At 41.9% G+C, this 15,217-nt stretch overlaps 1 protein-coding gene and 1 pseudogene across 2 annotated transcripts in view; one reads left to right on the top strand and one right to left on the bottom strand.

Annotated features, from left to right (window-relative positions):
- LOC102008562 (carboxylesterase 1D-like) overlaps positions 1–12,620 on the bottom strand; it is a 35,591-nt gene extending 22,971 nt beyond the window's left edge. The window contains exons 1-4 of one of the 2 annotated variants that reach the window (XM_005388330.1): positions 12,305–12,620; positions 9,199–9,403; positions 7,524–7,665; positions 4,880–5,013 (exon numbers count right to left, since the gene is read on the bottom strand). In XM_005388330.1, coding sequence (XP_005388387.1) covers positions 4,880–5,013; positions 7,524–7,665; positions 9,199–9,403; positions 12,305–12,470 — 647 coding nt within the window. In that variant the 5' untranslated portion in view covers positions 12,471–12,620. Of the gene's footprint in view, positions 1–4,879; positions 5,014–7,523; positions 7,666–9,198; positions 9,407–12,304 lie in introns of both variants that reach the window. The other variant, XM_005388329.1, reaches the window with a different exon arrangement.
- On the top strand, positions 1,417–4,224 carry LOC102029991 (annotated as a pseudogene).
- Positions 12,621–15,217: the final 2,597 nt, after the last annotated feature.

The raw sequence follows: 15,217 nt of genomic DNA on the forward strand, positions 1-15,217 counted from the left end.
GAGGAAAAAGAAAACCAGTTAAAGAAAGAAGCAGATGTGGGGCAGTGTGGTGATATTTCAGATCTCATGACTAGTGAAAGCTTCTCTGCTACATTAGCTTTTGGTAGTGATCAGAATGATTGAGCACATGGGTCTTTTGTTTAGGGTGTGAGTGAGGAGAAGTTGAGAAATAGTTGGATAAACATATTTTAAAATAGTTGGATAAACATATTTTAAAGTTGGAGCCAGGGGCTGGGGATTTAGCTCAGCGGCAAAAGTGCCTGCCTGGCAAGCACAAGGTCGTGAGTTCGGTTCCCGGTACCGGAGAAAAAAACAAAAAAAAAACAAAAAAGACTGTCTAAAGTTGGAGCCAAGGAGATTTGCTGGCCAAGTGGAAGTAGTGAAAGGAAAGGAAAGGAAAGGAAAGGAAAGGAAAGGAAAGGAAAGGAAAGGAAAGGAAAGGATGAGTCCTCCCTACCTACCAGGTCTTAATCCTGAGGAACAGGCAGGATAGAGCTACTAGTGGCTGCACTGTGGGCCTTGAGGAAAGAGAGGAAGAGTCATGGTTGGGTGAGAGGTAGTGGACATCACAGTATACATATACCGTATAGGACACCACACCTACAGATGTAAAATGGGAGGCATCTTGCAGACGTCCATGGGAGTGGGCGAAGATATCTACCTGGCATTAATAGATAGATGCTACAAGCAAGGAGCTGTAACGGTCCTCAGGGAGTTGGGGAGAAGGACAAGGAGACACAGAGGACTGAGGATAGGGCAGGAGTAGCAAAGTGGCTGAGAAGGAGCAGCCCAGGAGGTTATAGGTGGGCAGAACTAGAAGGAGGCCCTTCAGAGAGGCTGTCTGTGGCTGGTGCTGAGAAACCCCATGAGGTGGGCAGAGCTGTTGGGTCACTACTGGCCTCTGTGAGAAGGGCCTGGCAGCACAGTTGTTGAAAGTTGTTCTCAGCAAGCATGATCTGCACTCCCCCCCAGAGACCGCCTCTTCCTTGTTCCTCAGAAGATGTACAGCCCTTCATTGCTCTGCTAACTGCTCACTCCCATCAAAGAAGGAGACTTGTGGAAAAGAGGGTTCTTTCCCGAGTTTAGTGGGCACTGGCACATACCACAGGTGAAAAGGAAATGAGTATTTCAGAGGCAGTAACTTGAAGCCTCGGACTGTACAATGAATAGAAGTTTGGCAGGTAGATCAGGCATGCCAGGCAGATGGACTCAACCCATGTTAAAGCTCTGAGCCAAATGGACAAATGTGATTGATCAATGAAAATTTCACTGAGGTCCAATGACAAAAGGACTGGATGAATTATCAAGAGCTATAAGAAAGTGCTTTGATTGGAAGGTGTGGTAGCTACTGGGAAGTGGAAGGACATGAAAATAGTAGTTACCAGGTCTGCACATTCTCAGGGTAGAGTATAAGTCATGTGGGCCTCCAGCCACAAGAAGAAGAGTTCTGTTGCTGATGGAATACAGCACATCCAGAAAGCAAAAAGGAATCTAGACCTAATAACCAAAGTACAGCTGAATCACAGACAGCTGGGAAACAAAGTTCAATCTCTTGGGTTCCTAAAACCAAAAAAAGGAACAGCAGGACTACAGCAGGCTCACTAGCAGACATCACTGAACCATCTACTGATGGAGAGTTCTCTGAAGCAGAATTATAATGTTCTTCAGGGTCTGAGATCCAGGAGCCTATTCTAAGAATAACTAGGAGAAGGCAGATCATAATTGAACCCACACCAGTGTCCACTGTAAGAAAAAAGCAAAAGATAACTCAACTAAATGATTCTGTTGCTGAAGAAATTGTCTCTGAAGCAGAATTTCACGCTTTGGGTATTTCTAGAATTGTGCCTTCCACAGAAATGACAAGAACCAGAAGTAAGGCTAAACCTCTAACAGGTCAAAGCCAAGCATCACATGCAGAAGCTGTAACTGATGCTGACTCATCATGCTCTGACATTTCATTCCCTGGAGTTACACATAAGAGAACAACCACGATTATGCCAAGGAAATTCCAGGACAAGCTGATAATAAATATACTAACAATGAACCAGAAAATAAAAACTGAAGCACGAATATTTCTATGAAGTCAGAGTATTCATATACCAGACAGAGTTTGGATGAAGAGGAAATCAGAGTAATAAATAAGAGAAAGGAAAATGATAAAAGTTCTCAGTTGAAATGTCTTTCTAAACTTCAGATCAACCTTACATTTTTATGTCTAATGGACTGAGCAACTTGGTTGAAGATAACATCATGTAATTTAGCAACCACTGTAAATTTCTACCATTTTGTCTTGAGGTCATGTATCATTTTTTGTTGTTTTTGTGTTGTTTTGTTTTTGTCTTCATTGTTGTTTTGTCAATTTTTTAAATTTTTAAAATAAAAAAAAATTTCTGTAAAATTCAGGATGCTAGCCTTTAGCAGTTAGTCTCTCAAAAGCATTCAACCCCTCAAAATAATAAAGCCACATCTGAGTCCTCAAATCTGAATTGCGAGGCTGTAATGCAGTCATTAGCTCAAACATTTGCATTTGCAGCAGTGAATAGATGGAATGAAGGGAGAAAAAGCATCATAATGTAGGGGGCAATGAATCTTAGCATACTATTTTAGATAAAATAGTTTGGTAAAAGCCTGCATGGTGCCTTGGGAAGCCTCCCGGGACAGTGCAAGAGCTAATTCCCCAGATCAACACTGCCCAGGAATGTCTCCCCAAGATAAGGGGGCACCTAGGCCTAGGTGACACTCCATGACCCTGCCTGGGCAGTGCCATCTCCTGGCCCCAGGTAAACATTGTAACCCTAAAGGAATGCATAGGTTGTAAAAAAAGGAGATAATGGGAGGAAACATCTATCATGGTTAGACATGTGACCTGCAACTGACCTGGGGTCCAACAGGATGAGAGAAGCACCATATGCCCACCAGGGTCAGAGAATGTAACACCCCAATCTGTTGTCAATGGAAACCAAAATGTATATAAGGTGAAACAAAATTAGCCATTGCCCCCGCTTCCACATTGGCAAAGGAAGTGAGGGTGGCTAGCCTCAAATTAAACTCTGGTTTGTTCTCACTAGCGTCTCTTGCAGAATATTTGGGCAGGGGAATTTCTGCCATAACAATAAAAATAAATGACCTGACAAAGTGCAGTGGTCATGGTGGTGATGATGACAAAGAGTCCACAAGTAAAGTTGACAGTGAGGACAACAACAGAGAAAGAAGTGTAGATCTTGAAGGTGATACCAGACTAAACAAACCTGAGCTCAACCAGTCTCAGGGTATAGATGATTCTGTCTTACTAGTTCTCAGCAGTGGTGCAAGCTAGGAATCTGAAAGCAGTGAAAGTGAAGAGGACACTGGGTTTTGTTGAAAAGAGTGATCAAAAAGAATCGTTAAATGAAAACTCAGAAAATACATCTCATGACAATGCATACTTTGTAACTGACACAACTCCTGGATTGAATGCTGATGAAAAATGTTACTTGGAAGATAAGGCAAGTGAGGTGAGCACTGAGGAAGTAAAAGAAGAGGAAGAGGATGAAAACAGTGAAGAAGAACCATCAGACAGTGACAGAAATAAAGGTGAGCGTAGCAGTGAAGATGACTTACTAAATAACATAGAGTCTAAACTTCTGAAATTGTCAGGTAGTAGTATAGCTCTGGTCTGAGTATCAAGGAATTGGGTGGCATGTATATTGAATTCAATGCAGAAAAACTTTAGTCAAAAAAGAGAACTCTAACACAGATCAAGGAGAAACAGGAAAATGAACCTCTACAGAAAGCTGTTATTGCACCTGATTTTGAAAAAAAATATTATATCCCACCATATAGTGAATCAAAGGGTCAACTTCAGAAAAAATGAAGGAAACAGGGACAAAAGACTGCAGGTGATGGTTGGTTTAGTATGACAGCTCCAGAATTGACCGACGAACTTAAAAATTATTTCAAAGCTCTGAAGATGAGAGCAAGTATGGACCCAAAAAGGTTTTACAAGAAAAATGACCGAGATGGCTTCCCTAAGTACTTCCAGATTGGAACTATTGTTGACAATATAGCTGATTTCTACCATTCATGAATTTCCAAGAAGCAAAGGAAAAGGACTATTGTGAAAGAACTGCTGGCTGATTCTCAGTTCAGAAGATATAACTGAAGGAAGTGCTCAGAGATCATGTCTGAAAAAGCAGCAAATGCAGCAGGAAAAACTTCAGAAATAAGAAGAAATTTCACAATTAATATTCACCAAGCAAATTCCAGTATTTTATATCATCCTTTTATTCATTTGTAAAAGATATTTTAAATACTAATACCATCACACAATTTAATAGAGACTGGCTCTGTTTATACAGGGATTTCTGTTTGAAAATAAAGTTGATTGACAAGGGAAAAAAAAGAAAGTGCTTTCAACAATGGCATGACTATGGCTGGGATCTCATAATTTTTCTGTGGCAACTACTATGGTTTGGTTTGCATATGGTCCCCATCCAAGGTTTCATGTTCTGAATCTTTGATCCCTAATGCACCAATAGCCTAGATCACTGGGGCTGCTGAGCTTAGAAGAGTTTAATACATATCCCATGATATGCTGGTTAGTTCTGAAAAGAATGAGCTGCTCACAAAGACCAGGCCTGCCCCTGACTCCTCCTGCTAGGCTCCTTGACTTCTCCTGTGACATATTCTGTTTGCTGAATAGTTCCTTTCTGATCTCAGCCATGCTGTGACACAGCCGTGGTGCTGTCACCAGAGACAAATTCAGTGAAACCCTTGATGTTGGAATGAAATAAGTAAATAAGTAAATTTATTTCTCCAAAGTAATCAGGTATTTGTCATACCAACAGGAAATACACCAACACAGAAGCTAATGTGTGCAAAGAAGAGCACAATATCTCACCTGAAGAACCCCCAGATTCCCAGACGGTACTGAATGGTCACCACCACCACATTCTCAAGGGCAGAGAGAGCCAGTCCATCATAGAGTGGAGCCCCACCAAAAACCAGGCCACCTCCATGGATCCACACCAGCACCTGGACAAGGACACATCCACACTGCTTACTGGGAGCAGAATTGGGAAGGCTCTCAGACGTTGTTTGGTTTCATTCTCTGGTCCCAACGCTGACTCAGGGTGCACATTGTCCAAAGTTCACAGTGTCCAGCTAGTTTACAAATGACAGCTTTTCTCCCCTCTAACTCTCCCACTTGCATTCGAAGACAATACCCTACTCAGTATGCCCTGGTGTCTCATTTTTTTTCCCAAGACATTATTTGTTAAAGCCTCCTAAGACTGTCCAAACTGAGAATATCACCATGGGAGCAGCACAGGCCCTTCACTATCAGGACGTCTCCATCACTGCATCATGCTTATGCATGATCATTCATGCAGATGACATGATCATGGGTAGAACTAGTATTTCAGCTTCACCTCCTTTACTTTTTATTGGAGGAATTAAATTTGTGTGTAGGAATGGTTCTCTCAAGATGCACATGCCCTGGACAGTGACCTCTCCTTACATAACTTCCCTCTGCCTCCTCTACAGCCAAATCTTACTACATTCCTGAGGCCATCACACATCTACCTGCTTTATGAAATCTTCAGTGATTTAAATAACTATCAGAGAGCCTACTATGTGTGAGGGACTGTGATAAGAGTTGAAGAGCGAAGGAGATGCAAGAGTTCATTATCATAGTTGTATTTCAAGAGTTCACATTAAAGGATGGGCTGAGAGAGGATAAAATAATGGCCATGTTGTAATAATTTCTCTAATGAAATAAACCACTAATAAAAATATCTATATAACTATTCTAATCACCACTAAACAAACCATTTATGAGGCAAACACTAAGAATTTCTAATATAACAGATAGGAAACCTGAGACATCTGCACACAGTGCCACAGCTAACAATGGCAGTGACTGAACTTCACCATGCAGTATGGGGCTGCCCATTGACTGCAACCAGTGGTCACATCATAGAAAGTCAGTTCTTACTTGCATTCATTGGTGCTGGTTTAGGAACATGCACAGGTTGCCAATAAAGCAATTCAATACTCAGAGGTGTTATTCTATTTGAAGAAAAAAAGGTTCAGAGAAATTAAGAAGTTGCTCAAAGCTATATGCCAGTCACAGGAGTATCCTATAGTTCTAGCTTGTGTTCATAGCTGGAGAGCCTCCTGCTTTCTATCACCATTTCTTCTTGATGTCTGATTCCAGCAATCTCCAAGGCAGGAGTGGAGTTGAGATCACCAGTGAGTGGAGGCTGGGCCCTAGAGCTGATCAGTAATGATACACTGAGAGGTTAGCAACGGTTTATGAAGCTGAGAAAGTAAGATCCTTGAAGGCAGGATCCACATGCTTAGTGTGGGTATTGTTCCATGTTTCTCCTTTTCCTATCCTCACATAAAACTGAATACAAAAGAGAAAACAGAGTGAGTGAATGAGTAAGTGAATGAATGAATGAATGCAGGAAATTTTGTTCCCACTTCCTTGTGTCTTACAAAGCACATACAGGGCCAGCTTCCAGTCCTAAGGTCACAAACTCCTACACTATTCTTAGAACCTATGACAGGCTGTTTTTGGAAAGTGTGTCCTGTCTTCCAGCATGCTTTCCCTGCTCTGTGGTTTTTTGTTTTTTGGTTTTTTTTATTTTTTTTTTTATTTTAAAGATAAAAGGAGGGAAACATTAACAGACATACAACATTTTACAACATATCACAAGCACAATACAGACAATACAGAGTTACAAACAAAGTGGTAGGGAATTAACAATGGTGGTTGTATTGCAGCCTACCTCACCTTTAACTCCTCATTTGTTTAGGAAATGCTGACTCACTGGAACATCAGCCAGTGCCAAAGGCAATAACGGAGCTATGATAAAATCTCTGATTGTTTGGCCAAAGACACGAAAGTGCTTCTGAGATTGTCCCAGGGTTGCTCACCAACACCTCTACCACATGAGAGTGAAGGTTCTCACTGCACTTTCAGGATAGTGAAAATTATCATAGGTGGTGTGTGTAGAAACCCAGCCCATGTGATTCATTTCCTAGCCCATGCCACAGAGCACTGGTTTGAATGTCAGAAGACCAAAGGTCTTGCTGTTTTCCCTACTATGTGACTGCCCTTCTTCCATCTGTGCCTCAGTTTCCTTATATGTAAACACAGTTGGGTTTGTTCAATTTTCTCAAATATTCCTTGTAGCAAAAGTTTTCTTGAAAATTAAATCTTAGCTGTATAGGATTAGTAAGTTACTAGCCACACCAGTAACTAAGCAATTATTTTTTGTCCTTTTCTTACTGGAGAAACTTGGAAAATCTAAGGCATATATTCCACATGGATAAAATTCTCCCCCAAAGGTCTAACATAATTAAGAGAACCAGGGAAAGGACAATCACATTTCCTGGGAAGAAAGGAAGCTCTGGGCCCCTGAATCTGTGCTGGCCTATGGTGCTCCTGCTCCAAGATGCCTTCATCACCATCCCATATATAGTGGAAAATCCAGATGCTGGAACTCACCAGTCTCACAAGTGGTCCCCAGGCTTACCGGCAGCCTACTTTCCCTGGTTGAGTCAGCAGGAGTGTAAATATTCAGGTACAGACAGTCTTCAGAAAACGTAAGAGTAATAGTCTTTCTGGTGTTCACGAGGTCTGAAGTTTTCTGCCCTGTTACTGGATCTTGGGAACACCTAACAAGAAAGAATACAACTTTCAATCAGATGGAAACTCCAAGTGTCACCTGCATCCTGACATTGCACTAGGAGGTTTCAGCCTATAAATGGAAATGCCATTTCTGGAATGGAGGAATTACATTGAGTAAGAAACTTTATAGAGGCCTTGATGGGAATCCTGGGAATTTTGGAACTCTCCTAGACCATGTAAAGTGAGAAGGACATAGTGCTTTCCACTCAGAGCCCTGGAGAGTCTCTTGTTCATGGACACAAGGCTACCCATGCACTGACTGACCCTTTGCAATGACACTTCCTGCACCCCCAGGACAGCCCCACTCTGCTGAATTTCCAGGTAATTATGGTCCTCCACCAGGTAGCCATGGTCCTCCACCAGGTAACCAAGTTCTAGTCCTTCGTAGACTTCCACCACCTGGTAAAACTTTCCAAATAGCAAACGTTCACACTGAGCAACCATTTTTGAAGACAGTCTCTGGAGAACTGCATTTCATTTTGCCTCAAGGCATCTGGTGTGCTAGCTGACCTTGAATGAATTTCTTTCTGCTTTGGTCCCCAGTCTTCCAGAGCCAAGTTAAGTGAGTGCTTTCTCTAAGGGTCTTACACACCCACTGTGCTAAGATTCATCAACTTGTCTGCTGCCCTGATAAGAGGTCTCAAAATCTAGCACAAGTTCAGAGTGGTAACAAGTATTGAATTGTCCCTATGTGCCAGGCTCCGATGTAAGTTCTTATGAACTAACTCATATAAGACACAGATCTTCCCTAGCCATTAACTCTGTTATTGTCACCATTGTACAGGCAAGAAAACTGACGAACAAAGACCTTAGAGAACTCTCCAAGGTCACACACACAGGAAGATTCTTGCTATTTTGTGCTCTTATTTTCAAGTCCATTTAAGGAGTATTTTAAGATCTTGATAGACATGGCAGATAGCCATTTTCTGAGGTGCTCTGGGGCTGGTTGTGAGGCCAACTGGAAATGATAGCAATCTTTTTCTCAGCTAACCAAGGTGACTGGAGCATAATAATGTAGACATTCCTATGAGTCAGAAATTCCAAAGTTAACCCCAAGTCATACCCTACACCCACATCTTTCCCTTATTGAACACTCTCTCAGCCATACCAAGTCTTAAGATGGGAGAATAGACATCATCATTACCTGTTCTCTTCCTCGCTGTCCAACTACTTATTTCCAGAACTCCACATAATCTCATGTAGTACCTAATTCATTTATTAATTTGCATATTATTTATTACCTCTCTCCTGCTGCTATGTGTAAGCTCTGTGAAAGGAGGATTTTTGTGTTGTTCACTAATAGTTTCTCAGATTCTAGATCATTCTGGAATATGACAAGTATTAATGATTAAGAGCACCACGACATGGGGAAATTAGGGAAATGTTTCCAAGATTCTACAGTGCTCTAGAGAATTCTAGAACAAAACATAAGCCAATCCTTGGATGCTCTGACTCCTCCTACATTCCTCTAAGACAAATATCCCCCATGAAAGAGGCCAAAACAAAGGCCACTGGCTTACATAGGAGAGTAAGATGTGGTGTTCTTGACATAGCTCCATGGCTCCGGGGGCTGTGGAGGAGCAAACCGCAAGGATCCAAGAGGCGGTCTGGCAAAAGGGACTCCCAGGAAAACAGCCACAGGCTGTGCAAATCCTTCCAGGTTGTCATACTTCCCCAGCACTTTGCCATACACGGTGTCCACCACAGGTGGTGAGGATGGGTGTCCTGCTGGACATAGAGAGGAAAGAGGACACATCAGAAGGGTGAGGTCAGAGCTTGATTGTAGTTAAGTTTTGCCTGTTTCTAGGCACATAAGCTTGAATAAGTCTCCCAAACCCACTAGGACTCAGTTTCTTTTCAAGTAAAATGAGGATAAGAAAAACTCTTTCCTAACCCAAAAGACTATGTAGAGATGAAAATTGGGACAGATAATATAAAAACACCCAGGCAGAAGTCTCTACATAAAGGAGAGCTGCTGGGAATGACCACAACACATAGTCTTTGCCTTGGAAGCATGTATTCATTAGAATCCTGGTGCTGCACTGCATGGTGGATGAGAGGATGCACATGAGGTGGTCTCTTTTTTCAGGACAGCTGAACTTGTAGTCAAAAGGAGCCACAGACAAATTACAAACACTGGGAAGAAAAGGATTGTGTCCTTGTGGAGTGATCAGAAAGGTGCTATAGGAGTTGGAATAATGAATGAGGCATTCATGGGTACGGAGGAGCTGGGATTTGCAGCCAAGGACTAGTGAATAACACAATATAGTGTGGGAATGTGTAAAAGGGAGAGGAGAGAAGGTGCAGAGCCACAGAGACAGCAATATACAGGGCCTGGCTGGGAAGCAGGAAGCAGCATATGAATATCACCAGACGAAGTCTATGCGGAGAGGAAGAGAATCCTGGATTGAGCAGGTGTGTGTTAAGACAGGCCTTGAAAGACAGACTAAAGAATCGGGTTTACCTAGTGGACAAACTTCTTCTGGTGTCCTGAGCAGGTCTTTCTACAGGTGAGGGAAACAGGATATTTTACTAAGGGAAAATCTCTTATTTCTTTCTTTTGTTCCTGTTCCTAAGTATCAGCAATCACATCAAGATGCACTTCCTGGGAAGCAAATAATTGAGATGTTCATAGGCAGTGGTATTGCAGGGTTCTTTATTTCTTTATGATTCCCAAGGCTTCTGCAACACTCATAGATGCTGCTTTCTTTCTTTCTTTCTTTCTTTCTTTCTTTCTTTTGACATGGTCTCGCTATGTAATTTATACTGGTCTTGAACTCATAGCTATCCTCCTGCCTTATCCTTTTTTAAACTTAGGAGAAAAGTATTAGGAAGGAAATTAGCAATGGTTTTCTTTATACTGCATTGCTGTTTTTTCTTGCCGGTACCGAGAATCGAACTCTCTACCTTGCCCTTACCAGGCAGGCGCTGTGCTGCTGAGCTAAATCCCCAGCCCAAATATTAGGAAGGGAAAGGGAGATGTGCAGGAGGAATTCTGAAGGAGGATTTGATCCTTGAGAGGATGTGGATTCCTCAAAAAAAAGGAGGAGAAAGAAGAGGTTTAGTCTCCATCTGTTACATAGGTTTAAAAACAGTGTCAGTCAGAATCCTGCTAAGATGCTATAGGATAAGGATGTCAACACTGTAAAGAGGTAGGTGAGGGGCAGGTACATAATCCAGCTGAAGATGAGAATGCCCATCATGTATATGTGTCTCACTGAAGACCTGGGCAAGAGAAGAGGATGATCTGAGATTAATGCATAGAGATAGCTGCAGTTGAACCTGAGATCATCTACCAGAATAATATCCAGAGAAGGGCACAGAAGCAGGGCAACCCAGAAGGAAGAGGAGATGGGGCTGGCAGGGGTGTAGAGTGCTTCAAAGAAGTGAAGGATGATAAAGCAGGAATTTCACGCTGTGGTCTGTATTAGCTCTATGATAAGTCTGCAGCTTAATAAAGTGGGCTGAAGCCAGATTGCCCAGGGTGAAAATGTGGATGCTTGGAAGGTTTAAACAAGAATGAAAACAGTAGTCACCACTAGGTTATAAAGATTTTACACTTTGTCACAGGCACACACCCTTGTTCTTAAAGTTGATTCTCAAAAAAATCTTTGCTAGATTAGCATGAACATGGTCATGTTACAGATGAAGGAAGTGTAAATTGGACACAGCCTGTATGGACATCCTTAAGATGGAAATGAATAGCGATGCCAGGGTAACAGGATGTAAAGAATGGTTCTGCTCCAATTTAAGTTTCTTTCTCTACTTTTTCCTGCATTCCAGGTCTCTCATGGTTTACACAGCCAGGGAGAAGATAAAATACTACTGATGTCAGTGATCTCATAAGACAGTTCTCTTTAATTGGCAAAATTTCGTACTTGGAGCAGCCTAAACTGACTCCCAAGGTCCTGCTCAGGTCTTGCATTTGCTTCACTATCCCCTTGCTTTGTTTGAACACCAAATAAATACAGGCTGCCCTGAGAAGTTCTTTCTCCCAGCCCATAAGGAATCATGAATTCTGTTAGAGGGTTTTGACCTTCCTGGAGTCCTGAAATCAAACCACTTGTCTCTTTCATTTAAACTGTTCACCATCCACTCATGCAGGAGGCTACAGGCTTCATCAGACCAAGATAAAGGACCTTCCAGAAGGGTTCAGAATTAATAATCTATTTCCTCCACATTCCAAACTGCTGAGATGGGGACTACTGACATCTTTACATTAAAGATGGGTCAAAAAATAGGTGACTCAGGCACAACACAGTTCACTATCTTATTTAAGGACACATACCTTATAAATACTAAGAATCTTTAACTGAGAAAGACATGTATGGACTAAGAATGAAAACTGAGCTCTCTTCATCTTCACGTGTGAGATGTGCGGTTAGTTCATTGAACTTCTGCACGGCTGTGCACTCTGGAAGCCCTGGGTGCTTATCCTCCCCCTGTCTCATTATGTCCAGACCAGACTCAGTGGTCTGAGTGCTACAAGTCTATTTCAGAGTGAACGCCCCTTAGGATGGACCTGTCATGCCATTTACTTATAGCATCTCCACCCATGTCTGTTCAAAACTTGGATTCCTAAATGTGCCCCCGGATCCCAGGTGTTTTTATTTTCAAAATACTCACCCCAAGCCGTGCAAGCAACAAGAGATGCCAAAAGCAGACAGTAGAGCCTCATCATGGAAGGACAACAGCTTGACAGCCCAGAAAGTCTCTGTCCCAATCCAAGTGGATGCACTGCTCCTCCCCCAGCACTGAACAGGCTCCTGGGAGTCCCGCACAGCCAGCCCATTTGTGGAATCTGAGCCAGTAGAAAAGACTTTCGTCCTATAAAGCTCTCCCTAGGCTTTCCTTGGGACGCTCATGCTCCACCTATCCAGAGTTTGCCCTATTTTATCTGAACAGCTCCCCATACAGAGTTTAGCTAATCTTTTACTTGAACAGTCTGAGCTCTACACTTAGATTGCAAATTGCGGCAATCTAGTCCAACAACTTCTTACATAAGAGTTTCCTCCTAGTATGACTCATGTCTCAGTGCACCCTGAGCCTCTCAAATGTGAATCAACAACAGAAAACAAAGCACCAGTAGAAAAGGACTTAAGGTACAGTGAAATTTTGGTCTGGGGTCCACCCTAAACTTGAAAAATCCATTCTAGAGCATCTCGCAGTCCCAGAGGTACTCAGCTGGGAGATTAGCACATGTCTCTTAGAATCACTGGGAGAGTATCACATAGATTTCTAGATTTTCAAGTTTGGAAGAAATCTTAAATTTTAATTAGTCCCCTCTCCAATATATAAATTAGCTTTGCAATATTTCTTCCAAGTAATGTAGCCTTGCACCACATCCTTGGATCTGATCACTCATCCATGCATTTATTTATTCATCTCTTAAGCACTTACAGAATAGTACTGTGCATACAGAGATGACTTCAATACTTGGTCCTTCCTCTTAAGGAGTTCTTTAGGTATGTGACAGGACAAGAGGGGAGGCATTGCAATGTGAGATCACCAAAGGAGGGGCATGCAGAGTACACTGGGTGCAACTGGGAAAGTCTTCTTTGTAAACTGCCAGCAACACAAAAAGATGCTCAAATCCTCATTCATAGAATCATCAAATGCCCCACCATGCAAAATTTCAATATCATCTGGTAGAGCAGGCTAAGCAAGGATTATGCATTCACTCATAGTGGTGATGTATGTCAAAAGACATTCACAATCTACTGTGAAGGGGAAAGCATGATATAAAAACTGTTATGGTTCCTTGGGTAGACAGTTTTTCATTAAAGAAAATACTCCCATATGGACCAACAGTTCTAGTCCTAGGTGTATAACTAAGAGACTAAAAACACTTGACATATGGAAATGTGTGCTGCATAGCAGTACTATTCATAATAGACAAAAATGGAAACAGCTCAATTATGCATCACCATGAATGAACAATAAAAGGCATACTTTGTGTACATCAGAACTTCATTAAGCCAAGAGAATAACACAGTTCAGCGCTAGTGAAACTTGAAAACCTTATGCTAAATGAAAGAAGCCAGGTACGGAAGGCCATAGAATATATGGTTCCATTTACATAAAATGTTCAGAAGAGTCAATGCAAGACAGAAGAAAACATAGCTTTGTGCCTGCTAGGAGACACAAACAGGGGACGGTAAGGGCAATGACAAACGACTGCTTATGGGTACACAGCTTCTTTTTGGACTGATAAGAATGTTCTGCGATTAGAGAGTGGTGATGTCTGAGATCTTTTTGAATATACTATAAAATCTTGAATGTTAACTTTTAACAAGTAAATTTGTTATGTAGGAATGATCAATTACACTTACAAAATAATTAATAACTTTTAAAATGAAGTGCTTTTAAGTCAGTCTGTATATGGGATCCCATTTTAGTAATAAAATAAATCTATTTGCATAGAAAAAATTCTGAATGATTTACATCTTAGTAGTGCAATAACTATCTCTCCCATCTAATATTATATTTTTACTTTTATGCATTGTGCACTTTTATCCATTTGTACATTTATCTGATAAATTATTGAGAGCTTAGTGGGTGGCAAAACCTGTTCAGAGTTTACTGTGTGCAGGACCTCAGTGGTCAGGACAATCTGAGGAGATAAATACTAGTGCTCCCTGAGACTTAGTGCAGTATGAAAATGAGCTGAGGCCTGGACAAATCCTGTGTGATCACACAACCCAAATCATACCATAACCATTCTGCTGTTGTGTCAAATATTTTGACAGCCGACATTGTGAGTATGCCACGAATACTTCATTGGCCTGTGGAAGATCTGGCAGGGCCTTCCTTCTTGGAGATGCTTACAGTTCCGCTCTTTAAAGTGACTACCGCTTCCTGATGATCCCTCCTGAACCTTCCAGGCAGCCAGGAGGAATGAGTAGTGGTTGTTATGTGCAGCTATTCCGAGGGGCACAAGTGGTTGGAGGCAGGAGCATAGGGTCCTCGGGAGAGGCAGTAGCCTGGGGGCAGAAGCACTTGCTGACCTTTCACACTTCTCGTCCTCCTTCTCGTGTAGACTTCTTTCTGCAAAAAGATCCTTACACATTTAGCTGGGGTCATGAGGTTTGTTATTGCCAGTAGAGGAGCAACATAAGTCAGTTGTCTCAAGGCCAGCACAGTAAGGAGGCAGCTGTCCCTTTTCCTGGAATATTAGCGATTCCTACTATATAACGATTCTGAGGCTGTAAAGGGATAAAGAAGTCATGAGGAGGCAAGAGTCTTAGTCCCTTATCTGTCCTTGGACCAGAGCTGCTCTCTGATTTACAACAGGGTTTTGAACATTAACAGAGCAATACATAAATTACTGTCATGCATGAGCTATCACACAGGTTGTGGAGACAACCTTGAGTATACAGGCAAATTTCAAAAATGCAGTCATTTCCACTGTGAACTTTGTCAGTGTGGTTCCTATGCCTTCCCCTCAGCAAGTATACACGAATTCACAGACAGAGACCCTTGTATAGAATTCAGAACCAGAATTGTATAGCAGAAGCTGTCATTGGTTGGATTTCTCCA

Source organism: Chinchilla lanigera, unplaced genomic scaffold (assembly GCF_000276665.1).
Source record: "Chinchilla lanigera isolate Chin_1 unplaced genomic scaffold, ChiLan1.0 scaffold00032, whole genome shotgun sequence".
NCBI lineage: Eukaryota > Metazoa > Chordata > Mammalia > Rodentia > Chinchillidae > Chinchilla > Chinchilla lanigera.